Source organism: Rhinolophus sinicus, linkage group LG03, assembly GCF_036562045.2.
Source record: "Rhinolophus sinicus isolate RSC01 linkage group LG03, ASM3656204v1, whole genome shotgun sequence".
Classification (NCBI taxonomy): Eukaryota; Metazoa; Chordata; class Mammalia; order Chiroptera; family Rhinolophidae; genus Rhinolophus; species Rhinolophus sinicus.
Genome location: NC_133753.1, coordinates 107,317,618 through 107,333,972, shown reverse-complemented (window position 1 = coordinate 107,333,972; position 16,355 = coordinate 107,317,618). Strand labels below are relative to the sequence as shown.

General features: G+C 42.2%; 1 protein-coding gene across 11 annotated transcripts in view; it reads left to right on the top strand.

Moving 5' to 3' along the window:
- The window catches only part of CALN1 (calneuron 1), a 631,046-nt gene that overhangs the window by 601,979 nt on the left and 12,712 nt on the right, over nt 1–16,355 (top strand). For all 11 annotated transcript variants that reach the window (XM_074328468.1, XM_074328467.1, XM_074328464.1 and 8 more), the window contains one exon: nt 8,698–8,854. In XM_074328468.1, the coding sequence (XP_074184569.1) occupies nt 8,698–8,854 (157 nt within the window). The remainder of the gene's footprint in view (nt 1–8,697; nt 8,855–16,355) is intronic.

Genomic DNA, 16,355 nt, shown 5'->3' with positions numbered 1-16,355 from the left:
TGAACTGCATCCTGTAGCCTGAGGCCCACGTCTCTGCACTTCCTCCTTCCCTTCTCTCCTGCTCACCCAAGTTTTCCACCTTCAGGTGATTCCATGCACAAGTCTCTCAGGCATGCTTGTGTGTTCCTTTAGTTATCCTTTATTGAATTATAGCTGTTCAATTTGTTGTAACATCCCGGGAAGATTTCAAGAAGTACTCCTCACGCTGCAATTTCTGTGATGTAATTACCTGGGTTTTTTTTGTTTTGTTTTTCTTTTTTGTTTTTTTTTGTTTTTTTAGCATAAGGAAGGCTGAAGACTAGAAAGCAGAAGATGAAATAACAGAAGTACACCCCGTGATGTTTATAACAATATATGAAAATGTAATTAGACTCTATTATTAGAAGGCATAGAATCCCATTACATTTTTTTAAATCTAATTCTATTTTCTTTATAAGACATGCACAGTCTCTTTATAAGACACATAGCTTTTTAAAGAGATGTGTTTACTATAGTATAGAAAGCTTAAGAACCAAAGGGGGGGCAAACATTTAGTAGAAAATCCACATAGAAAGAAAATAAGCATAGCCATATTGTAATGAGCATAAGCATGATATAAAGAATAGCTGTTTTTCAAAGAGAAGTCACATATTTTTTAATGACTGATTGTGTACATTGATAAAAAGCACACTATGGTTCTGCACCCAGTTCCAATGTGTGGGTTTTCCCCCTACACCATCAAGCAATTCTCTAACACCAGTTGGTTGGCCTACCGTCAACTCAATTCTGACACTATCTACTTAGAGATAGCATCAGATTCCAGATGCATTCAGTCCCACAAGGCTGCCCTTCACTTGATGTGCCAATTGTAGGTCAAGACTGTTACCTGTACTTCTGAATGACTGGCCATGCAGATATACCTCATTTTGTTGGGCTTTGCAGATATTGCATTTTTTACAAATTGAAGCTTTTTGGCAACCCTGCATTGAGCAAGTCTATTGGCACCATTTTTCCCAATCGCAATTGCCCACTTTGTGTCTTTGTGTCAAGTTTTGTTAATTCTAAGAGTATTTCAAACTTTTTCATTATTAATATTATATTTGTTATGGGCATCGTGAACCATGCTCATATGCTGGCAAACTTAATTGATAAATATTGTGTGTGTTCTGACTGCTGCACCACCTGCCCCCCCATCTCTCTCCCTCTCCTAAAACATCCCTATTCCCCAAGACAGAAAAATACTTAAACTAGTCCAGTTAATAACCCTACAGTGGTCTCTAAATTTTCAAGTGAAAGGAAGAGTTATACATCTCTCACTTTAAATGAAAAGCTAGAAACGATTAAGCTTAGTGAAGAAGTCTGAGACAGGCTGAAAGCTAGGCTTCTTGTGCCAAACAGTTAGCTAAGCAGTGAATTCAAAGGAAAAGTTCTTGAAGAAAATGAAAAGTGCTATTCCAGTGAACACATAAATGATAAGAGAAACAGCCTTATTGCTGATATGCAGAAAGTTTTAGTGGTCTGGATAGATCAAACCAGCCACAACGTTCCCTTAAGCCAAAGCCTAATCTAGGGCAAGACCCTAAATCTCTTCAAATTTATTGAGGGCTAAGTGAGGTGAGGAAGCTACAGAAGAAAAGCTTGAAGCTGGCAGAGGTTGGTTCATAAGGTTTAAGGCTCACCTGATGGTTAGCATTTTCTAGCAATAAAGTGTTTTTAATTAAGGTAAGTACCTTTTTTTAGATATAATGTTATTGCACACTTAATAGACTACAGTGTAAATATAACTTTTATATATACTTGGAAACAAAAAAAAATTGTGGGACTTGCTTTCTTGCAACATTTGCTTTATTGTGGTGATCTAGAACCAAACCCACGATATATCTGAGGTGTGCCTATAAATCAGAGGTTCCCATGAGCCCCCTTGGGTGTGATTAATTTGCTAGAGCAGCTCATAGAACTCAGGAAACCAGTTCACTCGCTAGATTACCAGTTATGACAAAGGATAATAAAACAACTAGATGAAGAGATACATGGGAGAGATCCTGAACAAAGGAGCTTCTGTCCTTGTGGAGTTTGGGGCCCGGCATGGTGGCACATGGAAGTGTTCCAGTTCATGCTATAACCTAGAAGCTCTCTGAATCCCTCCTTTTTCGTTTTTATGGAGACTTCCTTACATAGGCATGGCTGATTAAATCATTAGCCATTGGTGACTGAACTCAATCTCCAGCCCCTGTTACCTCCCAGAAAGTCAGGGGATAGGATTGAAACTTTCAACCTTCTGTTTATGACTGGTTCCCTGGCAACAAGCATCCCCATCTTTAGGGGCTTTCCACTAGTCACCTCACTAACACAAAGTGTGGTTGAAAGAGGCTTGTTATGAATAAGAAGACACCCATTTATGGCTCTGAAGCAATTTCAGGAACTGAGGACAAAAGACCAAATATTATAAAAGGTGTTCCCATGGCTCTTACCACTCAGGAAATTCCAAGGGCTTTGGGAGCTGTGAGCCAGGAACCAGGGACCATGGACAGAAAGCCAAAATATATATTTATTATAAGCACAGTATCACTCACAGCCTGTCAGTTCTCTAATGGAGGCTGTTCACCTGTTTATCTTGAAGTCTTCCCAATGCCTTTCCTGGGCTTTTTCACACTTCCTGGATGCTGCCATCCTTTCTAATGACTTTTATTATCATCTGTATAAAAATAACTTCCAAATCTGTATCATTAGCCTTATCTATACATCCTACTTCCTTCTGGGCTATTCTATCGGGCCATCCCTCCAGAACCTCCAATGCACACTTCCAAAATGTAATTTGTCATCTTTCTCTGTAAGCCTGTTTGTCCTCTGCTACCATTCAGCTGAACATAAAGCCCAGGTGTCATCCTAATTGACTCATTCTCCTTTACACTGCATACAATGAATCACCAAGTCTTATCAGCCTCTCTTGTCCCTCCGTGGTTCTGGAATTCTCTCTGTCCTCATAGCCCATCGAGGTTTCTAAACCTGTTATTTCTATAGCCTATCTGGTTATCCTGCCTCTTGTACCAGCAAAAAATAATTTTTCTCAAGCTCAAACTTGATGAGGTAATTTCCCTGATGAAAATCTGTAGTGGTACTTCATTTTACCCAAAAGATAAAACCAAGCTTTATTCCTCAAAAATCAAACATAGAATTAGTATATGAGTCAGCAAGTGCACTTCTGGTTATATACCCCAAAAAACCTAAAGCAGGGACATGAGCAGGTATTTTTACCCCTGTGTTCATAGCAGCATTAGTCACAACAGCCACAGAGTGGAAGCAATACAAGTGTCTGTGCATGGACAAATAAACAAAACGTAGCCTAGACAAACAGTGGAATATTGTTCAGTCTTAAAAAGGAATGCAATTCTATAGCATGCTAACATATGCTACACCATGGATGAACCTTGAAGACATTATGCTAAGTGAATTAGCCAATCACAAAAGGACATATACTGTATGATTCCACTTATATAACGTACCTAGAACAGTCAAATTCATGTTTGATTTTCTATAGAAAGTAGAATGGTGGTTGCCTGGAGTTTGGGGGGTGGGAGGGCGGCAAGGGGGATGAGGAAATAGTGTTTAATGGTACAAAGTTTCAGTTGGGAAAAATGGAAAAAGTTCTCAAGATGAATGGTGGTGATAGTTGCACAACAATGTAGATGTACTTAATGCCACTGAACTGTTACACTTAAAATGGATAAAATGGTAAATTTATGTTATGCATATTTGCCATAATAAAAGCGTAAAAGCAAACATCAAAAATCAACAAGTGCCTCATCATGGCATACGGGCCTTTATTGGTTAGCCACCTACCCACAGCTCTCGCCCCACACCTACCACCTTCCTACTGTTAATTCCTCAGAACTCCACAGACGGCCCTTCAGTGCATGTGGGCACTTTCGCACCCATAGGTCTCTGTTTGGTGTCCCCTCCCGCTGACATGCCCTTTTCCCCTCCCTTCCCCTTGTTCTCCTCCCTTCCCATCCGCTCACCTGGAAAACTCTTTTCCTTTGGGTCTTAGGTTGCATGCCCGTGTTCCAGGAAGTCTTCTAGGACCAGCTCTCCCTTCTCAGGTGTTTCCAGGCATCCTGTGCTTCATTTGTCACAGAGTGTATCACAGTGAATTAAAATTGCTCATTTGCTTATCTTTTGAGAGCAATGTCTGTGTCTCTGTGTCTTGCTCACCCTTTATCTCCATCTCAGTGTTTGCCATGGAGTCATCAATAACCACTTTTTGAATTAGGAAATCAATCTTTTGGTACTAAAAAATAGCAATTTAAATTTATTATTAAAATTATATTCATTTCAAAATGTTTAAATATTTAAAAAATATCAGAACTTTAATTTTTAAAATATTTTTTAAATATTAGGACTCACTTAAAAACATTAGGTCTATAAGAGCAATTTATGGAGATACAATTCTCTTCATAGACTTTAATATGTTACTCATGGTCTTTGAAAAATCAACTAGTCCTGGGGTGGCCGGTTACTTCAGTTGGTTAGAGCGCGGTGCCAATAATACCAAGGTTGCTGGTTTGATCCCCACATGGGCCACTGTGAGCTGCACCCTCCTTAAAAACAAAACAAAACAAAACAAACAAGTAGTCCAAAAAATAATCATAAGGTTATACAAGAAGTAGATTACAATTATGAGGCTACATAATAAAGATAAATAAAGATATAAGGATAAATATATTTGTGTAATTCATCCTACAGAGATTCCACCAGAGATTCCACCAGAGATTCCAAAAACTCCTTAGGTTCCTAAAAATAAGAGATGTGCAGGCCATATTCTTTAAACAGGATCCACAGAATAAAACAAAACAAAAAATAAAGCCTAGAGGAAAAAAAAACAACAAATAGGATTATAAATATGGAATGAGATATAAGTATTGAAATTTAAAATTATGGCACTATTGTGCACAGTTATATGCTAGTAATAATGAAAATGTTTTGACTGGTTCTTCTGAAAAAATAACAAAATTCCAAAATTGACTCAAGAAAAATTAAAAAGTTAAATGGACTGATAATTATGGAAGAAATACTTGTTAGCATTGTGGGGGCAGAGCCCCAGAAAGCAGTTTCCAGGCTCTCGGCCTCACATAGACAGGTGCTGGCTCAGGTAGTAAATGGCCATCAACTGTGATTGCATGGCCAGCAGCTGTGGCTAGTTGGCCGTCAGCTGTAACCAGTGAGCCATTGGCCACAATATAACTGCTGCGGCTACGAAGGAGAGAGGAGAAAAGAGAAAGAACGGGGGCTAGCAAGAAGATGGCGGCTGGGCTGGCAAGCGCGGATGGCGGTTTGCGGACAGTGTGGATCCAGCCTCCAGTGAGAGTATAGTGCCGCCAGAGAGAATATAGTGGTATGACTCCCCTACCTATGGCTCCGTGGGTGTTCCTTTTTGGCCTCACCATATCCTGTGTTCTTGTATGGGGAGCGGGACCAGAGACCCCGCTGGATGCCCTGCACGACAAATGGCGCAGCGAGCAGGGTCCCCCGCACGACAGCATTATGTCCAAATTATTTTATAGTGATTTATTTTAAACTTGTAAAAGACAGATCTATGCTGAAAATATAGAAAACATGGAATTCTTCTCAACTAATTTTAATTCACTATTAAAACATGATATATTAAAACATGACCCACATAGCCAAATAAAAGGAAAACTATAGATTTCTGGAACCTGCATTTGTCCTGTCCTTCTCACAGTCCCTGGCCAATTCTTTTCATCTTATTTCTGAATTTCAGCAAACTCTCAGCTGGTCAGTTTTTCCAAGCACTCCAGTCCTTCATTTGGTCCTCTGGGAAATGGTTACTCATTTTCTCAGTCTCTGACTTTGTCACTCTTCTCTGACCTTGGCAGGAGGGTCCCAATTTTTTCATCTGAGGTCCCTCACCCTCCCCGTGCATTTTGTCAGCCTTCTCACACAGGCTGACAACCACATGTCCCCCTGTCAAATCTAAGGCTCAATCCTGATGTATCTCAAAATTTACTTTTATAGTCAATAAACTGGGATGCAGAAAACAAATCCACTTTACACACTACCTTTCAGTTGCTCTTAGTCATAGAAATGGCTTTGAACTTGAGTCATTTAAATTTCCAGCAGGTTTCAGTAGCCCATCTTAATTGGTTAGAATAAGGGGCATACTTAAAGCAAAGTAGAAATTGTTTCACAAAGAAAGCAGGGGAAGAAAAATGTCTAAATTTCTTTTATCATAATCCAGACTAACTTAAAACGTTGATTTCTATATTCATTCTTGGCTCAGTTATACTGCGGAAATCCCAAAGTCTTAGTGGCTAAAAACAAAGGTTTGTTTCTCACTCAAGTTACATGCTCTTCATGGGTTAGTTCTATATTGTATTAATTCTAGGACCCAGAAGGAAGAAGCAGCCCCTATTTGGTGTCTATGCTTTTGTGGCAGAAAGAAAAGAGAAATGGCAGAATACGCAACGGCTTTTGAGACTTTCGCCGCTTTCTTGTATCACTTTCACTCTCATTTAATTGGCCAAAGCCTGATGTCAGTGGGCAAGGAGATTCGCTCAGAGGGAGGGGAAACAAATAATTGGAAATAATATAACCTGTTACAGCCCACATTCTTGCTCATAAGTATTTATTTCATTCCCTTCAGCCATAAAACATACTCATCTCCTCCCCACGGGAGACACCGTAAAAGTCCCATCCAACTACAGCATAAGCCTCACGATCTAGAATCTCATGAGCTAGATCGATTCCGCTGCAGCTCCTCTGGATCTGGAGACATATGAACTAAAAAGAAAAATTAACCGCCCCTCTCACACATGCACATGCACTCGAGCACACACACACACACACACTCACATATAGCGGTAGAACAGGGTTAGGCTGACCACAAAATCATTCCTATCCAGCAAGAAGAAAAGTGGGAACTCAGAGCAATTCTGAAATCCTGTTGGACAGACCTTGGGATGAGGACTATCCCTTGATTAGACCCTAGTTCTGCGTCCTGGAAATTGCTCTTGGTTTCATGCGTGATTTCAGGTATAATTCCCAGCTTCACCATCTAGGGGATCCAGCCTTTTCCACTCCTTATAACTCATCTAATGAGAGCACTGGAAACTACATCCTTGCTTGGGTCTGTGTAGCTTATCTTCATAATGGCTTTTGACCGTAGAAGATTGGGAGCCCAAATATCATTTTACGTTTTGAAGAGTGATAGAGTCTTTGAATCCCAGGCTGTTGACTTTTGGCCAGTACAGCTTTCTCAAAAACTTAGTCACATTTTTATCTATTCGATTCCAAGTTGTATATGCTAACAGCCATATTCACAATTATTTTTGAGACATATCTCTCTTTAAACTTAATAACTAGCTTCGTGGGAGAGTCACCTAACACATTCAGAGGTTTTAACAAGGGATATTTTGATTTGTTTTAATAGGTCTGTATCCTTATTTAAAGCATTTCTCAATTTTATCTCTTACTAGTTGGAGGTGAGAAACATCTGCTCTTTCCTGTAAGTCCAGGAATGTCTGAGTTGCCTCTGTTCCTGGCTTGCAAACCAATCAGTTCCTTTCTGAGCTCATTTCTTTCTTACAGCACCCTGTCAGATGCAACCAGCTGCAACCAGAGTGTGCTATTTCCCCAATTTTTTCCCAAGTCACAAAGTCACTCAATATATTCTGTCCTACAAAGTTATCACAGGCCACGATTTTACCAAATTTGTGCTACTGCATACTAAGGGTTGTTATCTTTCCAAGTTCCAATAACAGTTTTCTTATTTCCCACTGCCTGCCACTGGAAGCCATACATCATATTTTAGAATGTTTGTAATGGTGGCCTCTCATTTCTATGTACTAATGTTTGTATTGTTGAAGTAAAGCAAGTTACGCTATGGTGGTGAAGAAGCCCACAGTCTCTATGGCTAATGACGACAAAGGGCATTTCTTACTCACATTATTTTTCTTTTATCAAATATCTGCAAGTATTTTTCACTTTATCCTCATTCTGGGACCCAGACAGACAGTACAGCCCCTCTGTATGGCATGTTATTCTCATGGCAGAGGGAAAAGAACAAATGATAGAACCACACAATGGCTCTTAAAGCTTTTAATTGGAGGTGGCATATGTGACTTCTACTCACATTTCACTGGCTAAGAAAGTGACACAGCAAAACCTGATAAAAAGAGTGGGAGAGTATAACACTGCCACTAAGCGGGGAAGTACCTAACTGGGGTTGCTACCCTTCCCCTTCAGCTGCTCTTCCTCATAAACATGGCTTTGAACTTGCATTGATCTTGTTCGAACAAGATACATACTTAAATCAAGATGGGAATTGCTGTCTTCTTGGGAGATTATAAAAATTTTAGAGACATATGCATTGTCTGAAGTGTGCCACAGCTCCAAAGTACACGAGGTGTGGAGGGGTGACAGCAGATGGCTGGATGAGTAGGAAACCAAACTAGCAGGTGGCATTTTTTTCTCCAGAAGTCTCAGTTGAGGGGGATATGTTGCACTTACTGTATTCCCAATAAGTTCTTGCAAGTTCACAAGAATGCTTGGAGCCGAACATGATGGAAAATTGCTCCTCTGGTGTCCTGAAACGCTGGGACGAGTTTCCGTAGAGGAGCTTTAGGGCTCGCTGGTCAGGTCCCAAGCAGAGTTCTTGCCCCCATGTGCCCAATGGGCTCTCACTCCTCTTTCCCTCCACAGTTCGACATGCAGAGGATCACTCTGGAGGAGCTGAAGCACATCCTCTATCACGCCTTCCGGGACCACTTGACGATGAAGGACATTGAGAATATCATCATCAACGAGGAGGAAAGCCTGAACGATACCTCAGGGAACTGCCAGACAGAGTTTGAAGGAGGTAGGTGCCTATGTTTCTGCTTTCTTCTTGGTCTGGGACAGGCCAAAGCTTCCATATCCCCTGCATGAAAAATGTGTTTACAGTCTCCTGGGCACAGAAGCCAAGAATCCTGGACTGAGGTTAAATGATCCTTTTCGCAAAGATGCAGTTGTTTTTTCTGTGGGGTTTTTTTTTTTTCCCCAAAGTCTATATTTTTGCAAAACCTTTGTTGAGCATGTCCTTCCTCCAGTGACTCTCTAAGGTCTGTCAGTAGATGTGTGGCTTTTACTTAGTGGGGTCTGCACATGTGGTGGAAAGAGCCTGTTTAGACTGTCAGTAAACCTGGCTCAAGTCCAGTGGCTAATTGTGTGACTTGGGCAAGAGATATATCTTCTGTGAGTGTGTTCCCTCATCTATAAACATCAAGACAATTACACCGATTCACCGAGTCTGAAGGCCTGGGTCACCTCTGTGTTATGCTCCCTGAATGCCCAAAAGAGCCCTATTAATGAGAAGACTCTTGTGAACTTGAACCACATAATTACAGAAGAAATAAGGTCGTCTTGGGGCTGGAAAGCAGACCCATGAGAGGCCATTTCTCTTGGGCTTGTGAAAGAAATCTTAAGGAAAAAAATAAACAAAAAGCCAAACAGCCTACTGTATCCCCCAATCAGTAGAGAGTACCAGGGAAGCGAAATAATTGAATCTGAATCCCTCTTTCCATTTGAAAATCAGATCAGCTTTAATAGCTCTGATGTATAGAACTTTTAAAATTATATTAAAGCAGCACAGCACACTACCAAGCAATTTTTAACTTGTTCAATGCTGAGGTTTCTTAAAGAGGTCAAACTATTTTTTTCTATCCATTTTTTCTAAACATAGTCAAAAGTCAATATATACAGATGGTAAGCTATATATATTGTTGGTATATACAAGTCAACATATACAGATGGTAGCTGTCACATAGACACTGGAATGGCATTTGGGTCCCTTGTCTTGGAATTGCCACATTGGAGCTGGCCGTGCCTGGTGGGAGGCTGCTTGGGGCTGAACAAGTCCAGGCGGCCACAGTGGTTCACTCAGCCCTGGGCTCCCATCAGCTCTGTCTGGGCTGCCCTGCTACATCAATGTGCAGGGTCAAAGGCCAGGACAAGAGGAAACAGGAAATGGCTTACACTCCAAGGTGACAAACTAAATAACTCAAGCCAGAGAAATAGGGAGTGGTGGGGACAGGGGTAAGCTTGAGAGCAATGCCCCTCCAGTAAAGGCATTCAAATAGTATTCACAAAGGTGCTGTGTGCAGCAAACAGAACCCAGCTGTGGTCCAGAAGCTGCCTTGATCTCCCTCCTTGTGACTTAGGCCATAGCATCAATGACCGCACTTGGAGTTGGAGCCGCACAGAACACATGGGGCAGAGCCAACCCATTTCCAACCAGACAGGCAGGGGTATTGGAAGGGCAGATAGGGGTGAGGAGGGCAGCGGTTGGACTAAAACTCGGGGAAAGAGCAGGCCTGGACTCCTGTTCCATCTCATTCCTAGCTGACCGATAAACAGTGAAAGCATTCGGGGCACCAGCCCCCCACTGTCAGCAACCATTCTTGAGTTAGAAGGAAAGTACTTCCAGGCATCTCATTTTCCACAAGAGCCTTTGTTTGTGGATCAGTGTTTTGTTCAGAGAAATGTCACAAGTCTTAGTAATTTGAGAAAGGTCAGACTACACTGGAAAGTAATCTGAACTTTAAGCAATATCTTTATTACTCAAAAGCTCATATATTAATGAAATAAATCTCTGACAAACGGGTTTCCAAATAGAAGTCTCACAGGGTCTGCTTTAATGATTCATACATATAACACTGAGAACAGCTATCATTTCTGTCATTTGGGGGGTTCATGATGAGTACCAGGCGCTGTGCTAAGTGCTTTCAAATTCATGATCTTATTTAACAAAAGAAACATTATTGGCACATTGCTTTTTGGAATAACCTTTGCGACCTTGATTACATAATCCCCTTTGCATATTTTTATGTCAGAGAGTTTATTTATTTATTTTTATTTTATTTTATCAGCACTGTTTGGCCCCAACCACAAGCTCATTGGTTCTTGTTTAGGTTTAAGATTTTTCTAGTCTCATATAGGGCCCAAGTCACAGGTGCCTACATTTAAGTCCACAGACCTCTCCATGTTCAGGGAAGAGCCTCCCCAGCTGTATTTTGGGCAAAGGTGTCTAGGAAGAGAGAATGAACAGGGCCTGAGCTCACGCCTGGTGCCCTGGTACTGAGAGTCCTATGGCTGACCTTGGCCTCCTCCCTTCCACCCTTCTGCCACACCTACTGTCCACAAACAGGGCCCTGGAAGCATTTTGAACCTCTCCCTGCGCCTTCCACAGTCTGATCACACAGTTGCATGGCTCATGGCTCCTAAATCTACTCACCCTCCTCTCAGCCTTTGGGCCCTCCCTGCCCCCCAAGTTGGCACTCCATGCTGTCTTCTCTTGCCCTGTCCAGCCACTTCAGCCATGCCCTCACTGAAATCTCCAATTCCTCACCCACCTATCAGCTTCCACCATGCCAATTCTTGGTAAATCCAGCAGGTAACTCTGAAGGCAGGTGGTTTCCTGTGTTTCTTTCAAGCAATGGGAGGCTTTTCTCGTCAAATCCAATCTTCTTCCCAACCCACACTGACTAATGAAAAGGAAGGAAGTGGGTGGGGCATGTCTCCCAGAGCCCACAGCCCCACTCAGGCCACCTTCACGCTTGCTGCTCCCCACCCAGGAAGCCCATTCCTCCTGCTGTTTTGGAGCTTGGCTGTCGCAAGTGTGTACATGCTGATTAGTTCTTCTAGAGAGCTGGTGACCCAGAGGCATTAGAAATCCTGCCCTGTTAGGTTTCAGTGGAAGACATCGATGACCAACAAAAACCTAAAGGTGCAGGAGGTCTTTGTCTTCAAAAGGGAAAAGGGTGCGTCTGTCTCTGTGCAAGGAAGGAGAAGATGGTCCATGAAACTGACGTTTTGTGGCAAAGTTGGAATGTAAATAAGCCCAGATCAGATGGCTTTGAGGTCAGCAAAGTCGAGATGGAGCTTCTGGAGTTTGGAAAGTGTTTGATAATACTGCTGTGGGCGACCTGTGTGACACGAGTCAGTTAGAAATTAACAGGAGGATTTCCAAATGTCATCAGCATCATTTTATGTCACTGATTATACTTTTCACTTTTATAAATCTTGGCTCTAACACTTTTACAGAGGTCTTCCGATTCTGTCCATTAAGTCAGGAAATGTCAATTATTTCTTTCACATGAATGGAAGAATAAAGAACACAGATAGGCCAGGAGTCCATGGTGTGTGGAGCCCTTAATGAAGAAGTTTTGGGGGTTTTGTCCTCCTTTTAGTTTTCACTGCGGCTCGATTTTGTCTTCTTTATTTGTTTGATTTTTAGGTCAACACAAACGACAAATGCACACAAACACAGCCCCTTGCACATTCCAATCTGCCCTATCTTTATGTTAGGTAGGGCTCTGTGATCATAAGCAAGCAGCATTTTTTCTACTTTCTTCTAAGGAATGGACAAGAGGAGATAGGATGAAATTCCAAGGTACACATGAGGAAAGGTGTCCTCACTCCTTCAGGAAACCCTAAATTGGGAGCTCAAATCATGCATGGAACACATTCTCCTGGAGCCCCGAAAGAAGTCATCTGTACAAACCCTTATGAAGGCAGGGAAGAGACTAGAAGAATGTAACTCAAGGGTTCTGAAATGACCCTTTCCTGCATTCACACCTGGTTTCCAGGAGGGAAGTCATTCAGACTGAATCAGGCACTGAACAGGTGATGCTCCCTGTGCTGGGTGCTTTGGGCATGAGGTCATTTAACCCAACTGAATCAGGGGCTCTCTGACATTGCCCACAATTAGAGGGCTATACATCCCCAGTCCAATCAGAAGATTTGGCTGGAAGTAGGACTTTCAGGCAATCCCAATCTCTCAGATCTTTTTGAATTCCCTTATTAAGATAACTTATGCTCCATGTACTTAGGTGTGAGTTGTCAATACTTGTGTTCTAATTATTTGGAAAAATAAGTAGGTCCACATCTGCCCAAATGGGTTAGATACAAGATTATGTGACTACCCATGATCCCATTCATCATCCATGCTACATAAGAGAGTTTTGAGGTGTTTTGCTTCAGTTCAACCACTTGTAATCACCAGATATTTTGTTTTTGGTGAACATAAGCTCGGTGACACTGGGAGACAAGTTCGTATTTCATTATTTGGTTCTAGTCGCTGACATATGTGGAATTGAGAGGTCTTGTGGTTGAATCATCTATTTGCCTGCCACTGGATCCTTATTAAAGGTTCTTGTGACAACTTAAAACTACAGAGGGTGCCCAAAAAATATATACACATTTTAGGAAAGGAAAAAACTGTATTAAAATTATAATACTGAATATATAGTGATAACCAAAGATGAATACAAGTCACGTTTGACTTCTATAATTACAAGAGGTGCTCAAAGTGGTTACCACCAGCATAATTTTAACACAGTTTTTTTCTTTCTTAAAATATGGATACATGTTTGGGGCACCCTCTGTATGCATTAAGTTTGGTGGTGCTTGCCTCTAGTGAGTACTGCATAATCCCTATTGATGTAGTCCAGCAGGAAAGGGGTGGAAGAAAACTGCTCAGCATGCCTGCCATGTGCTGCTCATTTGTTAACATGTCCCATCGACCTATCAGCACAGCCTGAGAGATAAGTTCTGTGGCCCCTGGGGTACAGATGAGGAAACTGAGGCTCAGCAAGGTGGAGTGATTTGTCTAAAGTCAAATAGCAAGCCACGATTTGAACCCAGGTCTACCTAACAAAGTCCTGCTCTGGCCTCTCATTTGCCTGGGTCATTTCCTTGGGTGTAGACACTACAAAATGCAATGCAGTTTCAAAACGGAGCTTCATCTTCCTTACTCATTTTCCATTTCATCGCCAATGCAATCGTATTATATTTGGAAGTTGTGTGGAAGGCAGTAAGATTTCTGTGTGAGCCCTTTCGGAACACATACCCCGTGTGATCCCTAAATGGAATACCAGCTGTCAGATTTTTCTAGACATTCTGACAACATGCACAGGAGAGGGAAGTAAAGATCATCAGCTAGGAAATAAGGAGTTTCTGTGAAAGACATAGCCGGGCTGCTCTGCACCATTCAGCACTTCAGTACGAGGGATAAGAGGAAGGAGGGCAAAGGAGGTCATGCAGGCCAGGTAGCCCCAGAGGATCCCTGTACAGATATGTGGCTCTGATCCCTGCCCTGTGTAGACTAGCTGTGTGACAGTAAGTAACTTATTTTAAAACTCTCTGAGCCTTATTTTCTTTATCTGTCCAATGCAAAGGTTGGACAACAATGGTCATATCAAAATTTTCTAGGCTCAGTGGAAGGTCAGAAAGACTCTGTGGCCAAATCCAAGGTCTCCAGCTCAGCCATCACTTTGAAGTCACAGTGTTTCTGTCTGGATGTCAAATGGACACCTGGATGGGGAGACCTGGCTCACCATGTGCTCATGCACCTTGGGCATTTCATGCCCATCCAAATGAAAAGGGCACAACACGTCATCTACACCATCTGCTGCCAGCTCCCCTGGTGCTGGGACTTTCCGGAAATAAAACCTGTTTTCCTTGGGCTGATGAAGGAGGTTAAGGTGTAGCTGAGGTCCATGGCAGGCAGTGAGACAGAAGACAGTTTTCAAAGAAATTTGAGACTTCAGACCAAAAAGAATTTTTCTTCTGTTTGGGGAAACTTCACAGCAAAACTGTAGGCAAGTTCCTTGGAGCCACGAGTGAGGAATGATGAGATTCTGAGACACAAGATAGAAGAGACCTGGACAGCTGTTTTTGACAATTCCGTATGATGGCTAAGAACTGCACCTCTGCACCCTGGACAGGGCTGGCTTAAACTCCTGCCTCACCACATAATGGGTCACTTGAGTTAGGCAATTAAATAAATATTAAAAGCCTAATATTGTTCATCTGCAAAATGGAAATCATATAATGACCTATGGTTGTTATGAGGATTAAATTATGTAACACATGAGAATATTTGGTAGCAAGCTTAAAGCATTAGCAAGCACTCAAAACAACAGACAAAACAACAACAACAACAAAACAACAACTAGCCACTCTCTAGCCCCAGTTCTCTTCCTGTTGTTGTTTTTCACCTGGAGGCATTGTGGAGTACACACTGCTGGAACGGCACATCTTTGAAGGACGGGGCAGGGACCAAATTTACAGGGTTTGAACCATCCTCTGGACATATACTTTCCTAAAGTCAAGTCCTTGCCAGCATTGGAGTTACCAAGAGTGCTGGTCAACACTCTTTGGATTTCATGTTACAGAAACTCAACCCAGACTATCTTAAGTGAAAAAGCACTGGCTCACATAATAGAAGTCAAGGGGAGGAGATTTGGATGATCTGGACCCAAAGAGCTCAAGAAATAGTGTCTCCCCAGCCCACCTTGCTCTCTCGCTCTTACTCTCTTTCTCTCGTTCTTTCCTTTCTGTTGGCTTCATTCTTGGGAAGGCTCTCTGCCTGAGGTGATAGCATTCTCTCTCTCAGAGCTCATTTTTATCCCAAGAAGGGGCTCTGATTAAACCTGCTTGGCCTGTGTGCCTACACTGGACCAAGCCAAGAGCCTGAGATCCTCCACCTGACCAGTTTTGTTTGTTACACTGGGAAAGGTAAATCCCTGGATTAGGAGTTCTGCTAGAGGGAGAAGTACAGATTCACAAACCAAAAAATGAATTTTGTTACAAGAAGGGGAAGAACTTCTGGAAAGGCCACAACAACAGCTGGCCACTACACCTAGGGTCCATAGTAGGACCCTCAAAGCAGACAGAGCTGTCTGATTTCTACGGTGGACAAGGGATCAGCTCCCACCCCCTTGCAGAGGTGGCCCCTCTTCCTGTTAACAAAAGCATCATAAAACACACCAGCCTCATTCCTGTCCCCATACAAGCTGCATTGTCCACCCCCACCTTCAAGTCTTACTTGGGTGCCTTGGTTTTTGTGATATCACTGATCTCTTTCAAAAGCTCTTAACTAGCTCTACTTTCAGCCTTGGAAAAATCCGGTTTCATGGAATCAGAAAGTGTTAGACCTGGAAGCATCACAGAGCATTAATTGCTCTCAGACCTGGTATCTCTGGCCCATCATGAGAATCACCTGAGCCGTTTTTTTTGTTTGTTTGTTTGTTTTTAATTATTATTGTTTTAACCTTCCTGAGCCCCAAACCTCCTGCCAGAAATATCACTTACGTAGGTCTATGTTGGTGCAATTAATCAGAATTGTTATGATTCTGGTTTGCCTCACTTGGGAGCCAGCACCTTTGAAGATATGCAGCCCCATTTCCAAACATCAAGACTAAAGCCAGGGGGGTTCAGAACCCACTATATCCAGGGTCACCCAGCTGGTCAGTGGCAAGATCCATGTAGACGCCTGTCTCCTGGAGAAAATTTAAGAGCCCTTTCTGTCATTTGCTGAG